The sequence below is a fragment of the Peromyscus eremicus genome, chromosome 19, assembly GCF_949786415.1.
Source record: "Peromyscus eremicus chromosome 19, PerEre_H2_v1, whole genome shotgun sequence".
NCBI lineage: Eukaryota > Metazoa > Chordata > Mammalia > Rodentia > Cricetidae > Peromyscus > Peromyscus eremicus.
Genome location: NC_081435.1, coordinates 25,077,550 through 25,093,313, shown reverse-complemented (window position 1 = coordinate 25,093,313; position 15,764 = coordinate 25,077,550). Strand labels below are relative to the sequence as shown.

Here is a 15,764-nt window from a genome sequence, read left to right as displayed (position 1 = left end):
TGGAGGGATAGGAAATATTTAGCCAATGTGCTTTAAATATAAAAATATACATAATTCAGCAAGCCTACCTTGAGCGTATGCCCAAAAGAAATGAAAAACTAAGGACCAGCAGATGTCTCCACAGGTAAAAGCACTTGCTGCCAAATTTGTTGATCTTCGTTCCATCCCTGGGAGACCCACATATGGGAAGAGGAGAACCAGCTCCTGTAAGTTGACCTCTGACCTCTACATGTGTGCACAACACACACACACACACACACACACACACACACACACACACACACACAAATAGATGTTTTTGTAAATAATTAAAAAAAGAATTGAGGTAGATATGGTAGCACCTGCCCCTAATCCCAGCACTTAGAAGGCAGAGGCAGGCAGTTTAGACCTCTGTAAGTGTGAGTTCAGTCTGGTCTACATAGCAAGTTCCAGGCCAGCCAGGGCAAAACAATGAAACCCTGTCTCAACAACAACCAAAACTGAGAACAGGTGTACAAACTAAAACTTACACACAAATTTTCATAATTTCACATGCATATCCATGTATTCCTATGTGGCATATCCATGCAATGATACACTATTTATCCATAAACAAGAATAAAGTACTGGCACATGATACAACATGAACGATCCTTGAAAACATGTCAAGGGAAACAAGCCAGACACAGAAGGTCAGGTGTTGTACGATTCTGCTCACACAAAATATTTATAACAGACAGATCCATACAGGCGGGAAGCATGTCCGCATTACCAGGGAGTGGGGAGAGGTAAGGAGGTGTGACTGTTGGCAGGTGTGAGGCTTATTTTGAGAGTGAGGAAAATTCTGGAATGGGTCAGTAGTGCTGGGTGCACACCACTGGGAATGTCCTTAAAGCCGCTGCATTCTGTGTTCTTAAGTGGTTAAAATAGTCAGCGCCTGCTACTGTATTTTACCACAATGAAATTAATCAGTGAGTGTACACAAGATTGCCACAACATGGAATGCCTGACCTTATTGACATATAAGGACATCATAGTCACTCTAGAAAACACACTCCAAGTCAAACCGTTCACTAAAGTCCACCTCTCTCTAGGCCAAAAAGCAAGACTCACCAAGATGTGGAAAAAAGAAAAACCAAGGAAGTTCTTTGCTTTAAAGTAATATTGATAGTAGACAGCCTCCAGGCAAAAAGACATGTTCGGGGCAGGGGACCCAGATGACGGCACAGCCCAAGAAGGTGTACAGTTGGAAACCCTGAATGCCCAGTGTCTCCTTGTCCCCATTTCCATCAACAGGACCTCCCTTGGGCCCCGGGCCCTGGAGTCTCTTTCCCACAGCCTCTGTCCCCTAGCAGGGACAACCCACAGCTAGTCTCTCCACAGCACCATCTCATGACTGTGACCTTAGCTCTCTCAGGTCAGGGCAATCGTCTCTCTAAGCCCATATCCTTGCCCAGAGTAGAGGCTGGCTGGGGTTAGGTGCTACCCGGGCAGCGTTTGAGAGAGTGACACTTGGCGATCACCTTTGACCCAGGGCAGCCAGCCTTTCCCTGAATGTCTGCCATGGCACTGAGGTAAGAGCAATCCTAGCCTGCTTTCATGGCTCACCTGGAAGGAAGCCTTAGAGACAGGCGTCAAATCGCGCCTCTTTCCCGGGACCTTCCCACCGGCAGCTTCATCACTGAGGCCTGACACCCTCACACATGCATGCAGGCAAAACACCAAAGCACATAAAATAAAATAATAAATTAGCAACAAAAAGAGACTCACAGGCAAGGGTTACAAGAGGGGGAAATCAACAGAGGCTTGGTGAGTTAACAGGTTTGCTCCAGGCCATACAGCTGTGCTGTGGGCAGGCACAGAGAAGCCTAGCCCGGCTCCCCACCCCCCATCACCACACACACACACTGCTTGCTGAGCAACACTGCTGCAGGGGAATTACTGCTCCGCGTCTCCAGCAGTGTGAAGCCCCCATCCAACCACCGCTCCCTCCTCAGCTGAAGGGCCCAGACCGGCTAAGGCCCACCATGCTGGGGGCCTCTCCACTGAGAGTGGGCACAGTGTGGAGGGGTGTGTTAGAACTCTCTTTCAAATGGCTAGTGACACCTCTGAACAGAGGGAGTGATCTCGGGGAGAGGGCTGGCTTGGGCAGGGTGCTCACTCCACTTCCGCTCACGGGGAATATACATCATCTACATATATGTGCCCACAAACCCAGCCGGCTACTCCTCCTCTCCCTCAACCACAGCTGCCCCCAGCCTCAAGGCTGTACCCACAGGCTGTCCATCACTCAAGGTGTAAGAGTAGCAATGGATTCCACTGGGCATGTGATGGTCTTGTTCACAGCGGAAACCCTTGCTGGGCTGTGGACCGCTGCCACTCATAATCCTCCCCGAGACACTGGAGGAAATCACCACTGCCCTGAGAAGATGCAGAACCTGAGACTAGGAGAGGGGAAGTGACTTGCCCAGGATCACACAGCTACTCAGTAAAGAAGGCAAGACTAGGTTGTGCAGCTTGTCTATCCCAGATTTTCCTTACACCCCATATCTCCTGGACTTTTCTGGTTTACTCTAGAGCCAGACATACTGACCTGCTGTCACTGCGTTACTAAAATCTACCCAACTCCCAGGAGGGGCTCTGACCAGCCCTGAGTGAGTGACGGCCAGAGAGCGGTTGGGTGGGGCAGATGGTGGGACAGGACACAGAGGGTGAATGGAGGCGGGTCTAAGCATGGAGCATGCACGCTCTAACAGCAGCACTTACCACCTGAGGAAGGAAGGGCAGGGGCGCCCAGAGCAGTAGCCAACAGAGGAAGGAAGAAGGGATTAGTGAGCGTGGGAAGCCTGGAGGCACCGGGGGCCTGGGCACCCCACACCTATTCTTCCACTCACTGGCCTGACAGGAGTGAAGGGTGAGGAGGAGGCCCCTGAAGAGTAACCTGCCATGTTGTTGGCAGAGACCAGCTGTCTGGGGCATATCTCAGGAAAGCCACATCTGGGCTTTTAGAGGAGATATGGAAGAGCGCACGGCCTTTTGGTAGAGCAAGGAAGGCATGGACTCTACCACAGATGTGTCCTGATGGCACTTCTATTTGCCGTGTCTTAAATTCCCATGTGCCTCAGCCGGGCACAGTGGTGGTGCTCACCTTTAATCCCAGCACTTGGGAGGCAGAGGCAGGCGGAACTCTGAGTTCAAGACCAGCCTGGTCTACAGAGAGAGTTCCAGCACGGCCAGGGCTACACAGAGAGACCCTGTCTTGAAAAATTAAAAAGAAAAATTCCCACATGCCTCAACTGTTCTCACTGTTCTTAGGAGCCAGAACCCAGGCAGAACCAGTGGATAAAACCAGGACAGGGTCAAATCTAGAAGCAAGGCAGCCACCTCCCGGGTCTGCTAGGAAAAAACACTGTCCCTGACCAAGAGTTTCAGCAAGAGGGATGGCTACAGGGTTGGCTACATTGCCCTCAGTGACAGGAACCAGTGAGAGCCCAGATCCCCTGAGAGTCCCCCTACTCACATGTCCATGCAGGTCTGTGTTAAGCAGCATCAGGGCACAGGTAAGTGTGTGGATTCCATCTAAATAGAACACAGTCAATTCTCAGTGTGAGAACCCACTCATTCCCACCAGGACCCCCCACCTGCCAACCTAGAGGCCACACAGACAAAGGAAGCCAGGTATCTGCCCACAAGCACTTCAGGGCCAAGGCCTGGGTGATGCCCAACCCCCAGAGCCCCTAACCATCCTAGACAGGCTCTAACCCAGATGCCTGCCCCTTGCAGACAAAGCTACCTTGAACCTTAGACCTAGGAAAGGCTTTGGCCCCCAAGCCATGTCCCTACAGTAGCAATAAGAGACTTAGTCCCTCAGTTCCTGTGATTCAGGTCCATCCATATGGCAAGTCCTGCCTCTGCAAGAGACTTGCATGGGACGTCCCCTCCCCTACTGAGAGTCAGCATTGTGACGGGAGACACAGGACATGGACTAGGCTAAAGGACTGAGTATAGGAAGGACTTACAGACGCTGAGAACGGATGACAATGAACGAGACCTTTGGACTCTCCTGTCCAGCAGGCCATCTGATATTCACTGGATATTTTGTGGTCTTGGATTTTGAGGCAGGGTCTCACTCTGTAGCCCAGGCTGACCTCAAGCTTGAAATAGCCCTCCTGACTCATCCTGCCAATCCCTGGGACGTCAGGTATGAGTCACCACACCCAACTGTATTCATTCAATTTTAATTGAGCACCTACTATATGCCAGAGCATATGGCCCACCTGGGCCTGCCTGCAAGGTAGAGGTGTCAGATGGACCAGGGTGGGAGAAGACCAGGCCTCGGCTAGACAAGGAGTATGGGAGGGGGGTCAGGGAGTGCTGTACCTTCTGACGTGCTGTCGTCTGGGTTACACTGGCAATACCGGCGGGAGAAGTGGGTAAGGACTCGCTCTCGCTCCTGCGTCTCTCCCATCAGTGGGAAGGCCTTCAGGAAGGTTCTAGAATATAATTCAAGACTGCTTAGTGAATCTCAGAGCCCCCAATTTAGCCTTCTCACTGGAATAGAACTTACTCCCCACACAAACGCACACCTGAGACCCGTGTTCCTGTACCCCAGTACCTGGGTCTGGACACCCTCTGCACCCTCCAGGAAGGCCTCTGGAGTCTAAGACCTCAGAATTCCCTCTCTCTCTCTCATTCCTGCAGCACCCTTCCGGAAGTAGGCAGATGAGCCCCTCAGGGCCAGTATCAGCGTGTCCTAGACTGCCAGCCCCACCCATCAGCATGCTCTTCCTCAATTCTCTACTGAACCCACCCCTCCATTCTCATTCCCCCACCCCCAAGTCTGAGCTGCACCAAGTCTCTGTGATTTGTTCTTCATTTCTCTGGGGTAGGGAGTTGTTTGTTTGTTTGAGACAATGCCTCTCTGCATAGCTCTGACTGTCCTGGAACTCTCTCTGTAGACCAGGCTGGCCTCAAACTCAGAGATCCACCTGCCTCTGCCTCTGCCTCCCAAGTGCTGGGATTAAAGGCATGTGCCATCATGCCTGGCCTCCCTTTTGTCTTTATCTCAATTCCTCCTCCTCCTCCTCCTCCTCCTCCTCCTCCTCCTCCTCCTCTTCCTCTTCCTCTTCCTCTTCCTCTTCCTCCTCTTCCTCCTCCTCTTCCCGCCTAGTCTACCCTCATCACGTGCTCATGCACTTACCCCAGCCTCCCAGCTAACACCCCACACACATTATATCTGCCTTGTAGACACATAGGCAATCTCAACCCACCCACAGCCACTTAAAACTTTTCCCTGGCTCCCCAGAAACCCCAGAGAAACATCCACATCCTTCATATTGCAGCCTTGCTGATGCCCAGACCCCTCCTGTCCCTGGGACCTCATACCCACATGCTATTTCCCTAAACCATCTTCACAATCCAGGCAGAGCAATGCTATTCTGGGCCTCTGCGTGTGCTGGGATCCCTCCAGGACATCCTTTCCATCTAGTCATCCCTCTCAACGCCAAGTTCAAAGGTCAATTCACTCTTAGGGATACTTGGAAGCTGATCCCAAAACCAGAGGGACTGGAAGATGGGGCCAAGAGCTGTCACCCAGGTCCTGTGAACACCCTTTCCTTGAGAAGGGAAACTCCAAGCTGAACCTGTTTACGCCTCTTTCTGTCCTGGGTTCACAAGACATGTTCTAGTTTTGCTACAGTTTTTTTGGTGTATGAGCCAAAGTACCTGCAATGCCCTTTCACTGTGCCCTCTTTGAGATGCCTAAGAGTCCTGGGACCCACGGCCAACCTTTCCCCTTGGAGGTCTCCTAGGTACCCCAAACTGCAGAGCACTCCTGAAATTCAATCCTAAGTGATCTACTATTACACAAAAACATCTCTCACCCGATATCTGGCCCTCCTCCTGTCCCTGTCTCGCCTGTATCCTGCCCTCTCCCCCGAGTCCCTCACACTCCACTGTACTTCCTTTTTATTTTACTTACTTTATAAGCACATGTGAGCGCCTGCATGTATGTCTGTGCAGCACATGTGTGCAGTAAGCACAGGGGCCAGAAGAGGGCAAGAGGACCCCTGGGACTGGAATTACAGACAATTCTGGGCCACTTTGTGGGTGCTGGGAATAGAACCAGGGCCCTCTGGAAAAGCAGCCAGTGCTCTTAACCACTGAGCCATCTCTCCACACCCAGTGCATTGTACTTTCTAAACTCCAGCCCCATCCTTCCCAGATCCTGCTTCCCAGGGGCTCTCTACCAACCCCCAAGCCTCACACCTCCTCCCTCCACACTCTTGGCTACCCCCAGGCTCAACCCCACCTTTGCCCATATTTAACTATCTCCGCCCCAGCTGCTTTCCACTCTATCTCCTGAGCAAGCGCTAGTGTCCATCTCTCCCTGCTCACTCCACTGCATCCTCAGGCCTGTCCTCTCGCACCAGACCCCTGCAGAAACCTTCACACCACTGGATTAAAGGCTGCTAGCACACTGCTATAGTGCTGCTTCACACCCAGTGCCTTGTGCACTCTACAGGTTCTGGACAGTCAAACCTCACTCTAGGGACCAGTGTTCAAGGCCCTTCAGCCAACACCCGTGTCTCTGATGGTGAGCCAGTCCCACCTACCACTGTCTTTCTGATCTCCCTCACTTTGGTGAAATCCAAAGGCTCAGCTCGATAGATCTGCTTGGAGTAGAGCGACATACATCCCCAATAAGGCCGCTGTGCACTTCCTTAAGCCACAGGTGAAGCAATAAGAACCACAGGCCCGTGGTCTCAAGATGGAGAGGACTGGCCAGAAGGGGGCTGACATGGGACAGCCCCCTCTCCCCCGGGCGCATTGCCAACAAAGCCTATGGGCAAAAGGCAGTATACTGGACCCTTTCTTGGGGCTGGAAAAACAAATCTGGAGTCTTGAGGGGTTGTAAGCACATGGGCACACAGTTGCCAGACTCTGAAGGCGTGACAGCTACGGAGCTGCGAAGTTAGGCAGAAAGCCTTCCAGAAGCAGAGGGATTTTTTTTTTTTGGGAGGGGAGCCGTTTTGCTGCAAGGAGGTAGTAAAATGAGGATTCATCACCACCAAGGGGAGCAGTCCCAGGGAGCAGTCCCAGGGAGCAGTCCCAGCGACACAGCAGACTCCCCACACAAGGCTGAATCAGAGCCAGCCCTGAGAAACATGAGTTAGAGCTGCCACTTCTCCGCCTGGCCTGGATTAGGACCACCGTGTCCCACGCTCCTTTCCAATTGCCTTCTAAAGGGAGGGTTGGGAGACTGAGAGATAGAAGGGGTGCTGGAAAACCGAGAGGACAAACAGAAACAGACACAGAGTGGGGACCAGAGAGACCAACAGCTCAGTGAAGAAGGCAGTTGCCCTGCAAGCATGAGGTGTGGAGTTCAAATCCCCAGAGCCTGTAACTGCAGGGGAACACGGTGACCTGCCGGTGATTCCAGTGATCAGAAAGCAGAGAGAGGGTGTTCCTGGAGCAAGCCAGCTTGCTAAGCCAGTCATGTCTGTGAGCCCTGAATTCATCTGAGTGACTCTGCCTCAGATTACAAGATGGAGAGCAATTGAGGAAGACTCCAACATCAACCTCAGCCTCTGCACATGTGTTCCCACATGTGCACGCATGTGTGCGTGTGTGCGCGCACACACACACACACACACACACACACACACACACACACACATAAATGAGTCACAACTACATTTTAAAAAAAAAAGATATAGGTGATTCAGATGAGTTAGTGAAAAGATGTGCAGTCCCACAGAGAACTAAAATCTACTTTAAAGTTTAAATATGATGGAAATTCTAGAAATGTAAAATGTAACTGAGAATTAAAAACTTAATGATTTTTTTTGGGGGGGGCGTGTATGTATGCATGTGTGGTATGCATGCCTGAGGGCATGTGTGCTTGAATTTATGTAGGTGCATGTGTGTGCATGTGCACACAGTGGCCAGAGGCTGACATCAAGTGTCTTCCTTAGTTATTTTCTACCTTATATATATAAGGTAGACTATTGAGGTGGGGGAGGGGGCGCGGAGGGGAGTCTCTCATTTGAACCAAGAGAGCGTGCTGATATAGCCAGCCTAGATAGCCAGTTTGCTCTGGGGTTCCTCTCTGTCTCTGCCTCCCACACACTGGGATTACAGGCAGACACCATGCCCACCTAGCATTTACATAGATGCCGAGGTCTGACCTGTGGTCCTCACCCTTCCTACTCATGCGGAGCCATCTCTCCTTAGTAAGTTTTTATTGGCTTCAGTGGTCCATTGGACATAGCAAAATGGCAAGTGTACCAGAAGCCAGCAGAAAATACCCCAACCGAGACAGAGGGGAAAAGAAAAAGTGATTCTTAAAAAGTATAAGAGATGGGGACTGGAGAGATGGCTCAGAGGTTAAGAGCACTGGTTGCTCTTCCTGAGTTCAATTCCCAGCAACCACATAATGAGATCTGGTGCCCTCTTCTGTTGTGCCGGCATACACGCAGGCAAAACACTGTATACATAATAAAAAATAAATAAACCTTTAAAAAATTATAAAATGTTTTTTTAAAAAGTATAAGAGACTTCTGGGATCCAACAAGATGGTCTAACATCTATGGACACAACCCTTAGCCCAGAGACATTGCCCTTCCCTCCTCAGGCCTGGCCTAGCATCCTTCTGATGACTCTGGGCTGCATCCACCCATCCCACCCATCTCCGGGCCCACAATTGACCCTTCTGTGGCCCAAACACTAAAAGAGCTACAATCAAGTCTCCTTTACCATCAAAGTAGGCCAGGTCTACAAAGACCTGTGGCATCGGGCAGGCAGGAAGTGCTCCATACAAGCCAGTCCTAAGAGCCATGACCATACTCCCACCTTCATAACCTGAGCATTCATCACAGTAGCTGGCATCCACTGAGTTGTTGGACAACTGCTACCCACAGTTCCCTTCCCCACCGCTTTGCCAGAGGGGTAAAGGTTTGCGCAGCAAGTCATGATAGACCTGGAATGACAATCCAGGTGTACGGTTCCACCACCTGGGGGCACTGTCCCATCCCAGCTCCACTGACCTGAGTGCTCTGTCCAACGTGAGGCCTGAGAAGTCGAAGAAACTGAGGTACTCTCCAGCGACCAGCCTGCTGAACTCATTGCTGCAGAGAAAGCACCATAGGATGTCAGTTAGGCGCAGGCCCCAAGTCCCAGGTTGGCAGGTACTGGGGAACTGGGCCCCAGAGAACGCTTAACCACCACCCCAGCTCTGTCCAGACACTCTGGGCACTCAGCTCAGATGGATCAACCTTGGTCTGGGGGCTCAGGAGATGACGTCTCAACTCAGGTGAAGGGACTGGGGGTAAGGTGATGCCCAGTGTCCCCAGCAGAGATGATGATATGACATCACATCAAGCTGGGCGGGGGCAGGGGCAGCAAGAGGTGAGGCAGGGGCAAGACCTCAGATCACAGGAAGGACCAGGGCCTGGCTACAGACTTTGAAGCTAACACTGTACCTGCAGAGTATGGATCCAGAAAAAAAAAAAAAAAAAAAAAGTGGCCCAGATGAGAAATTTAGGCTGCTGAGGTCACCAGAAAGGAAAAGAAAATGACTGAGAAGATGGAGATGTCGGAGCTCGGGACAAGGACAGAGCTGGCTAAGTCCCTGTGAGAGTAACTTTGTAAGAGACAGCTTGGTGTCTTGAGAGCTGAGCCCTTGTGAGGACAAGGTACAGGGAGCTTGGTATGGCAGCGCTTTCCTGTCACCTCAGCACTATGAGGTAGAAGGATCGGAAGCTTGAGACCAACCAGCCTGCATAATGAGACCGTGTCTCAAAAAACAAATCAGTGAAACTTTTAAAGGTACAGATAGGCTGAGGGTATAGCTCAGGGTGTCTGCCTACCATGCACAAAGCCCTGGGTTCAATCCCCACCATGGTAGGTGTCAAGAGGATCAGGAGTTCAAGGTCATCTTGAGCTTGAGGCCAGACTGGGTTGAAGCAATAGCTCAGTAGTTAAGAGCATTCACTGCTCTTCTAGAGGACTTGAGTCTAGTTCCCAGCACCCATGTCATGTGTCTCTCAACTGCCTGCAACCCAGCCACAGTGGTTCTGTCGCCCTCTTCTGGCTTCCTCAGGCATCTGCACACATGTAGCATACAATCACACAACACACACATCCATACACATAAATAAAAATATTTTCTTTTAATGTGCGAGCCCAGGGCAGAGATCTGAAAGCAGCCCCATTAAGGGTCTAGACCAAGGAAAGAGCTGGTGAAGGGGACTGATGAGCATCAGCAGTGGGTAGGGCTGTGCCCTCCTGGAGGCCAAGGAAGAACATGTTTCATGAAGCCTGGGAGGAAGATTCCGAAGAGATTTCTATCTGACTCTAATTAAAGGCTCAAGCTTTCCTTCCCATTGACAGGATCATGGGAACTAGAGGAATGTGTGAAATAATACCAGATCCACATCCAAACCGTGGGAAATTCTTTGGGATGAATGGCTCTGTTCCTTCAGTACGTGGCACTTCCTGGGAAGGTGGCCTTCAATGTTAAAATACTTGCCTTGCAAGCCTGGGGCTGTGGAACAATCTTTGTACACTCTAAATATACACTGTTCTCATTGTTAATAAAAAGCTGATTGGCCGATAGCTAGGCAGGATTTTCAGGGCAGAGAGAATGCTGGGAAGAAGAAGGGTGGAGTCTGAGGAGTCGTGAGTCAGACTCGGGAGAAGCAATATGGGAAGTTCACAGATGAGGTAAATGAGCCTCGGGGCAGCACATAGATTAATAAAAATGGGTTAATTTAAGTTGTAAGAGCTGGTTAGTAACAAGCCTAAGCTAGCAGCCGAGCATTTATAATTAACAGTAAGTCTCTGTCTGGTCATTTGAGAACAGATGCCAAGACACAGAGAAACTCCATCCACAACCTAGGGGCCTGGGTTTGAATCCCTAACATCCAGGTAAAAAAGCCACTGTGGTGGCGTGGACATGTAATCTCATCACTGAGGATATGGAGACAAGGGGATCCCTGTAGTTTGCTGGCTGGGCAGCCTAGCCAGTCAGTGAGCTCCAAATTCAGTGAGAGACCTTTTCTCAAAACATGGTATATAAAGTAATAGAGGAAGACACTCAAGACCAACTTCTGGTTGATGTTTTCATCCATTCTTACAGATGAACACACATGTACCAGAGGCGGGGGGGGGGGGGAGAAAGAAGAAATGAAAAAGACAGAGAGGTGGCTGGTTGTATATTAAATGCCACTTGTGAAAGAGAGGGCCAAGTGCAACATGTGAATCATATTCCAGCCCTAATTTGACCACACAATTTTTATTTATGTATTTATTTTTTGGTGGTGGTATGAAGGATTGAACCCAGGGCCTCATGCACCTAAGACAAGTGCTCTATGCTGAGCTACAGCCAAGCCCTATCTTTATCTTATATATTTCTGAGAGAGTCTCACTAAGTTTCCCAGAGTGTCCTTGAACTCACTCAGTAGCCCAGGCAAGCTTTAAGCTTGTAACCCTCCTGCCTCAGGCTTCCAGCAGCTGGGATAACAAGCCTGCACCACCAGACCTGACCAAATTGATGTTTTTGAGAGAGAGAAAATGAAATACACCAAATGTTGGAGATAATGAGGAACTTTTGTTAATTTTGTTAGCTGTAATAACGGAATTGTATAAAAATGCTTTTTATCAGCTAGAGGTACAGCCTAAGTACTTGTGAGTCAAATGATAAGAGTATATGCATATGCTTCCCACAAGTGGAGGGAAAGCTGTGGGTTAACAGAGGAAAGAATAACAGAACACCAAAGCTGAGAGCTGGGTGTGATGATACACACCTATAATCCCAGCATTTGGGAGGTTGAGGCAGAAGGATTTGGTGACCAGCCTGGGCTACACAGTGAGACCTCAGAACACTTTGAAGTTGTATAATGGGTGTACGAACTGTTGGATGTATTGTTTATCTGTTTTGTGTATGTTCAAAATGTTCGTAATGAAAAACTTGAGATAGAAACAAGTGGACCAGTTGTGTTGATGCTGCTGAAGGTGGCATGGGTAGCAGCCCCCGGCTTCCAATACCCTAAGCCCTTAGTGATGGGAAAGAGAAGTTTCTAAAGACGACACAGAATGGCAAGAACCCATCTGGAAGGGGCTAAGAGAAGAAAGAAAGGGACAGAAGCCACCTAGGGCAAAAGACCTGAGAGTTGGAGATGAGGAGATGGAAGCGCCCCCTCGCCCCACCCTACCCCATGCGCTTTTTGGATGGGAGGGATGAGCTGCAGGAATTGCAGGAGGAGCCTGCAGAGGGCGCCAGGGAACCGTGGCAGGAACCCATTCTCCCAAGGATGGAGATGTTCAGCCTGCCAGAGGAGTTTGAGTTGTGATTTTTAGGAAGGGCTCCCGGGAACCCACTGCCCAAGGTCCAAGGAAGCTTCAGAGGGTACAAAAAGGCCTCCTAAGACTTAAACCCCTCATCTAAGCCTGACCCAGGTCTGACCATCTGCCTTAGCCTTGTGAGTGGTACAGGAGACTGGCCAGCTCCTTCCACCCCCAGCCTTCCTGGGGTGATGAGTCCCGGTGGATAGAAGGGCCAAGGCAAGGGCCACACTATGTTCAAACATACCCAGAATATGTCACCCGCATCACACACACACACACACACACACACACACACACACACACACACACACACCGGGTTCCCAATCTTCCTCAGAACTTCTACCTGCCTAGTGTTCTTTGCACCCGGATCCCTCATAGGTACTCCCCTCCACCCGGCCCCATTGGGTAGAGCTCCAGCCCTGTCGCGTTATTCTGTCCTCTCTGCTGCCCTTCGTGACACCATAACCACATCCCCCCATCCCGCCCCGGCCCTGAGAGGCCGCCTGCCACCACTCCCTCCCTGACAGCAGCCACCTTCTCCCCAGCAGCCCAGAAAGGAAACAGATTTAGGGCGAGGTCAAGAATGAGGACGGTGACAGGAGGAGGTATCCTTGAAGGCCTGATGGGAGCTCCTGGCACTAGCTACCCCTGAAAGAAGTCGCCAACACCCTTTTCCCGGGGCTGAGGAAGACAATGGGTCTGCTTCGCCTGGGATAGGAGCTGGGGAGACGCACTCACTTCTTGCCCAGTTGCCGGGCCACATCGCAGCGCTGGAAGCCCTCAAGGTGGTAGAGGCGGCGGGCCAGCCGGCGAGCGGCTTCACTGACCCCCTGGCACCCGTTGGTCAGAGGATCTGTGCCACCGGGCTCCAGCCCCTCGGAGCTGCTCAGCTCTGAGTCCGAGTCCGACAGGCCGTCCTTGAGGCTGGTGTCACTGCATAGGGAAAAGAGGGGCATCAGAGGGATCCCACTGAAAATCCACTGGGAGGGGGAGGGAGACGGGGGGGGGGAGAGCAGAGGAGAGAAAGAGGCTCCACTCCGGGCAGCATGGAGCCAGACTTCCAGAGCGGCTCAAGTGAATCAGATGTGGCTGTGCCCTCAGCATAGCAATACGACCTGCTCTGAGCCATTAGAATGGACGAGCAGAGTGCACGCACCCTCAAGACTGGACGGGCTGTCTGCATGCAGAGGATAGACAAGGTGACCTTGCGAGGGAGCGCTTGTGGATTGTGGACACTGCCCTCCCAGAATGCTTTGCCTCCTCTGGGTCTCGGTTCCCCTATCTGCTCCCGACCCAGCCCCTCCTCACCTGGCAGAGTTCAGCAACTTGTCCGTGTCCTCATCATCCTCGTCGTCCCCTCCTGAGCCCCCAGGTCCATCTTCATGGAACCCATTGGGCACCGAGGTGAGGGACAAGTGGCTCAGGACATTCTCCGAGCGGCTGCTGGAGATGGACCGCCTCAGGGGGCTGCCCAGCTCCCCATCACCACCACCAGCTGCCCCCAGGTCCCCCTCAGGCCCCATGTCCCCAATGCCCAGCCCAGCCCCAGGCTCGGGGCTGTCTCGGGCCCGCTGCTGGATGAGAGGTGTAAGGGGGGCCTCGAAGCTGACACAGCTGTCGCTCTCGTCAGTGAGGCTCAGCACATCCAATGAGTCCAGGCTGCTGTACTGGGTGCCCCGCAACAGCTCTGACTCCAGAATCTTCTCAAAAGTGGCACTGAAGCCATCCCGCACATCTGGCTCCCCAGGGCAATCCAGCCTGTAGAATGAAAGAGCATAGTCACCATTCTAGCTAGATGTCCCCCCATACTAAGACTAGATACCACACTACCAGTCTCTAGGAGCTGAACACACACACACACACACACACACACACACACACACACACCATGCATACTCATACACTCCTGTGCATATACTAATTAATGTACAAGCTGGGTACACACAGATACACACACACACACACGCACACACACACACGAACCCCCATGCATATTCACATATCTCCTGTACAAATGTCAATGTACAGGCTAGACACACATGCGTGCACACACATGTACACACACATGTGCCCCCCCATGCATACTCACACACCCCTGTGCATATACCAATGTAAAGGCTGGAGATACACATACGTACCCCCATACATATTTACACACCCCTGTGCACTTGCCCATTCAGGCCTGGCAGGCCCACAGCTACGCTCTACAAGATGTGTGTGTGCTCTTCTCAGACTTCCTGGCCTTTAGACATTGTGTGCCCATCCCCTCCTCCTTGTCCAGTGGTACCCCAAGACCAGTTTTTCTACCTTCTGCTGAGAAACAGACTGTAACTCCACTGACTAGGAAAAACACAAGGTTCCTGATATAACTTATTCAAAATCCCAGGGAAGTTCCCTGGGAGGGATGAGCACACAAGGCCTGTGCACCTGGGGCCGTCTTGAGGTAGGAGAATGGGCCAGATAACCTGCCTTTCACATCTAGACGTTCTGAGTGGACTTGAAGCTCCACCCTCAGCTGGGAGAATACAGCCCCTCATGGAGATGGCTCACTATGGTTTGTGGGGTCTAAGTGCTGGCGGGGGGTGGGGGAGACAGCAAGCCTGCTTGCCTCTGAAATCCCTTGCAGGACTCTGTCTTTTCAAAACACTCAGAAGCTGAAAGTGGGAACAGGAAATCCCAGACTCCCAGAGAGACTAGGGGGCTAGCCCATCCCAGGGTACCCACTCACCCCAGCTGAGGGTCCTCAGCATCTGGACAGAGATTTCTGGACACATCCTCCTCCTCCTCTGCTGGTCCACTAGCCCTCCAGGGCCTGGATTCCATGGAATCTTCCAGAATGTTCCCATCTTGTCCCAAGGCCAGGCCGTTGGTGAGAGAGAGGCTAAGGCCAGGCAGGGCCGCATCTGGGTCTCCCACGGGCTCCATGGTTCCCTCTAAGGGGCCTCTCTTCCCACCGCCTGGGCTGCTGGTGTGGCTGCCTGGGCCCCCACTGGCTTCCATTCCATTCTGGACCCCAGGCTCCCCTTCAGGCTCCAGGCTGTGGTCCTCGACAGCGCCTCCTTCCTCACACAGTTCACATGGGAGCTTTTCTTCATCCATGACAGTCACTGCTTCCATCTGACCCAGCCAGCCCTAGGGCTCCAAAACACTTGACAGAAGACGGAGAGAGAAAGTCAGTCAGTCAGACAGGGCGGAAGTCAGAGGGTCTGGAGTCCTGTGAAACCAGGGCTAGGGCAGCCTGATCATCTCCTTGGTAACTTTCAGCTGGGGAATGAGCTCAGGTTGCGACACCCTAACTTCAATGGTCAGGCCAGCCCCCCTTCCAGCGCTTCTCTGGCCCATGGCTGGACCCTTGTACCCTAGCCCCTGCCTTCTCTATTGCTTCTTAGGGTCTCGGTTGTGTCCTTCAGAATCCACCAAAGTTCCTTGAGGAAGAC

The 15,764-nt window shown here is 51.7% G+C and overlaps 1 protein-coding gene across 2 annotated transcripts in view; it reads right to left on the bottom strand.

Moving 5' to 3' along the window:
- Psd2 (pleckstrin and Sec7 domain containing 2) overlaps positions 1-15,764 on the bottom strand; it is a 56,327-nt gene that overhangs the window by 26,861 nt on the left and 13,702 nt on the right. For both annotated transcript variants that reach the window (XM_059246739.1, XM_059246740.1), the window contains exons 2-7: positions 15,056-15,475; positions 13,636-14,085; positions 13,066-13,260; positions 9,027-9,107; positions 4,360-4,472; positions 3,500-3,558 (exon numbers count right to left, since the gene is read on the bottom strand). In XM_059246739.1, coding sequence (XP_059102722.1) covers positions 3,500-3,558; positions 4,360-4,472; positions 9,027-9,107; positions 13,066-13,260; positions 13,636-14,085; positions 15,056-15,444 — 1,287 coding nt within the window. In that variant the 5' untranslated portion in view covers positions 15,445-15,475. The remainder of the gene's footprint in view (positions 1-3,499; positions 3,559-4,359; positions 4,473-9,026; positions 9,108-13,065; positions 13,261-13,635; positions 14,086-15,055; positions 15,476-15,764) is intronic.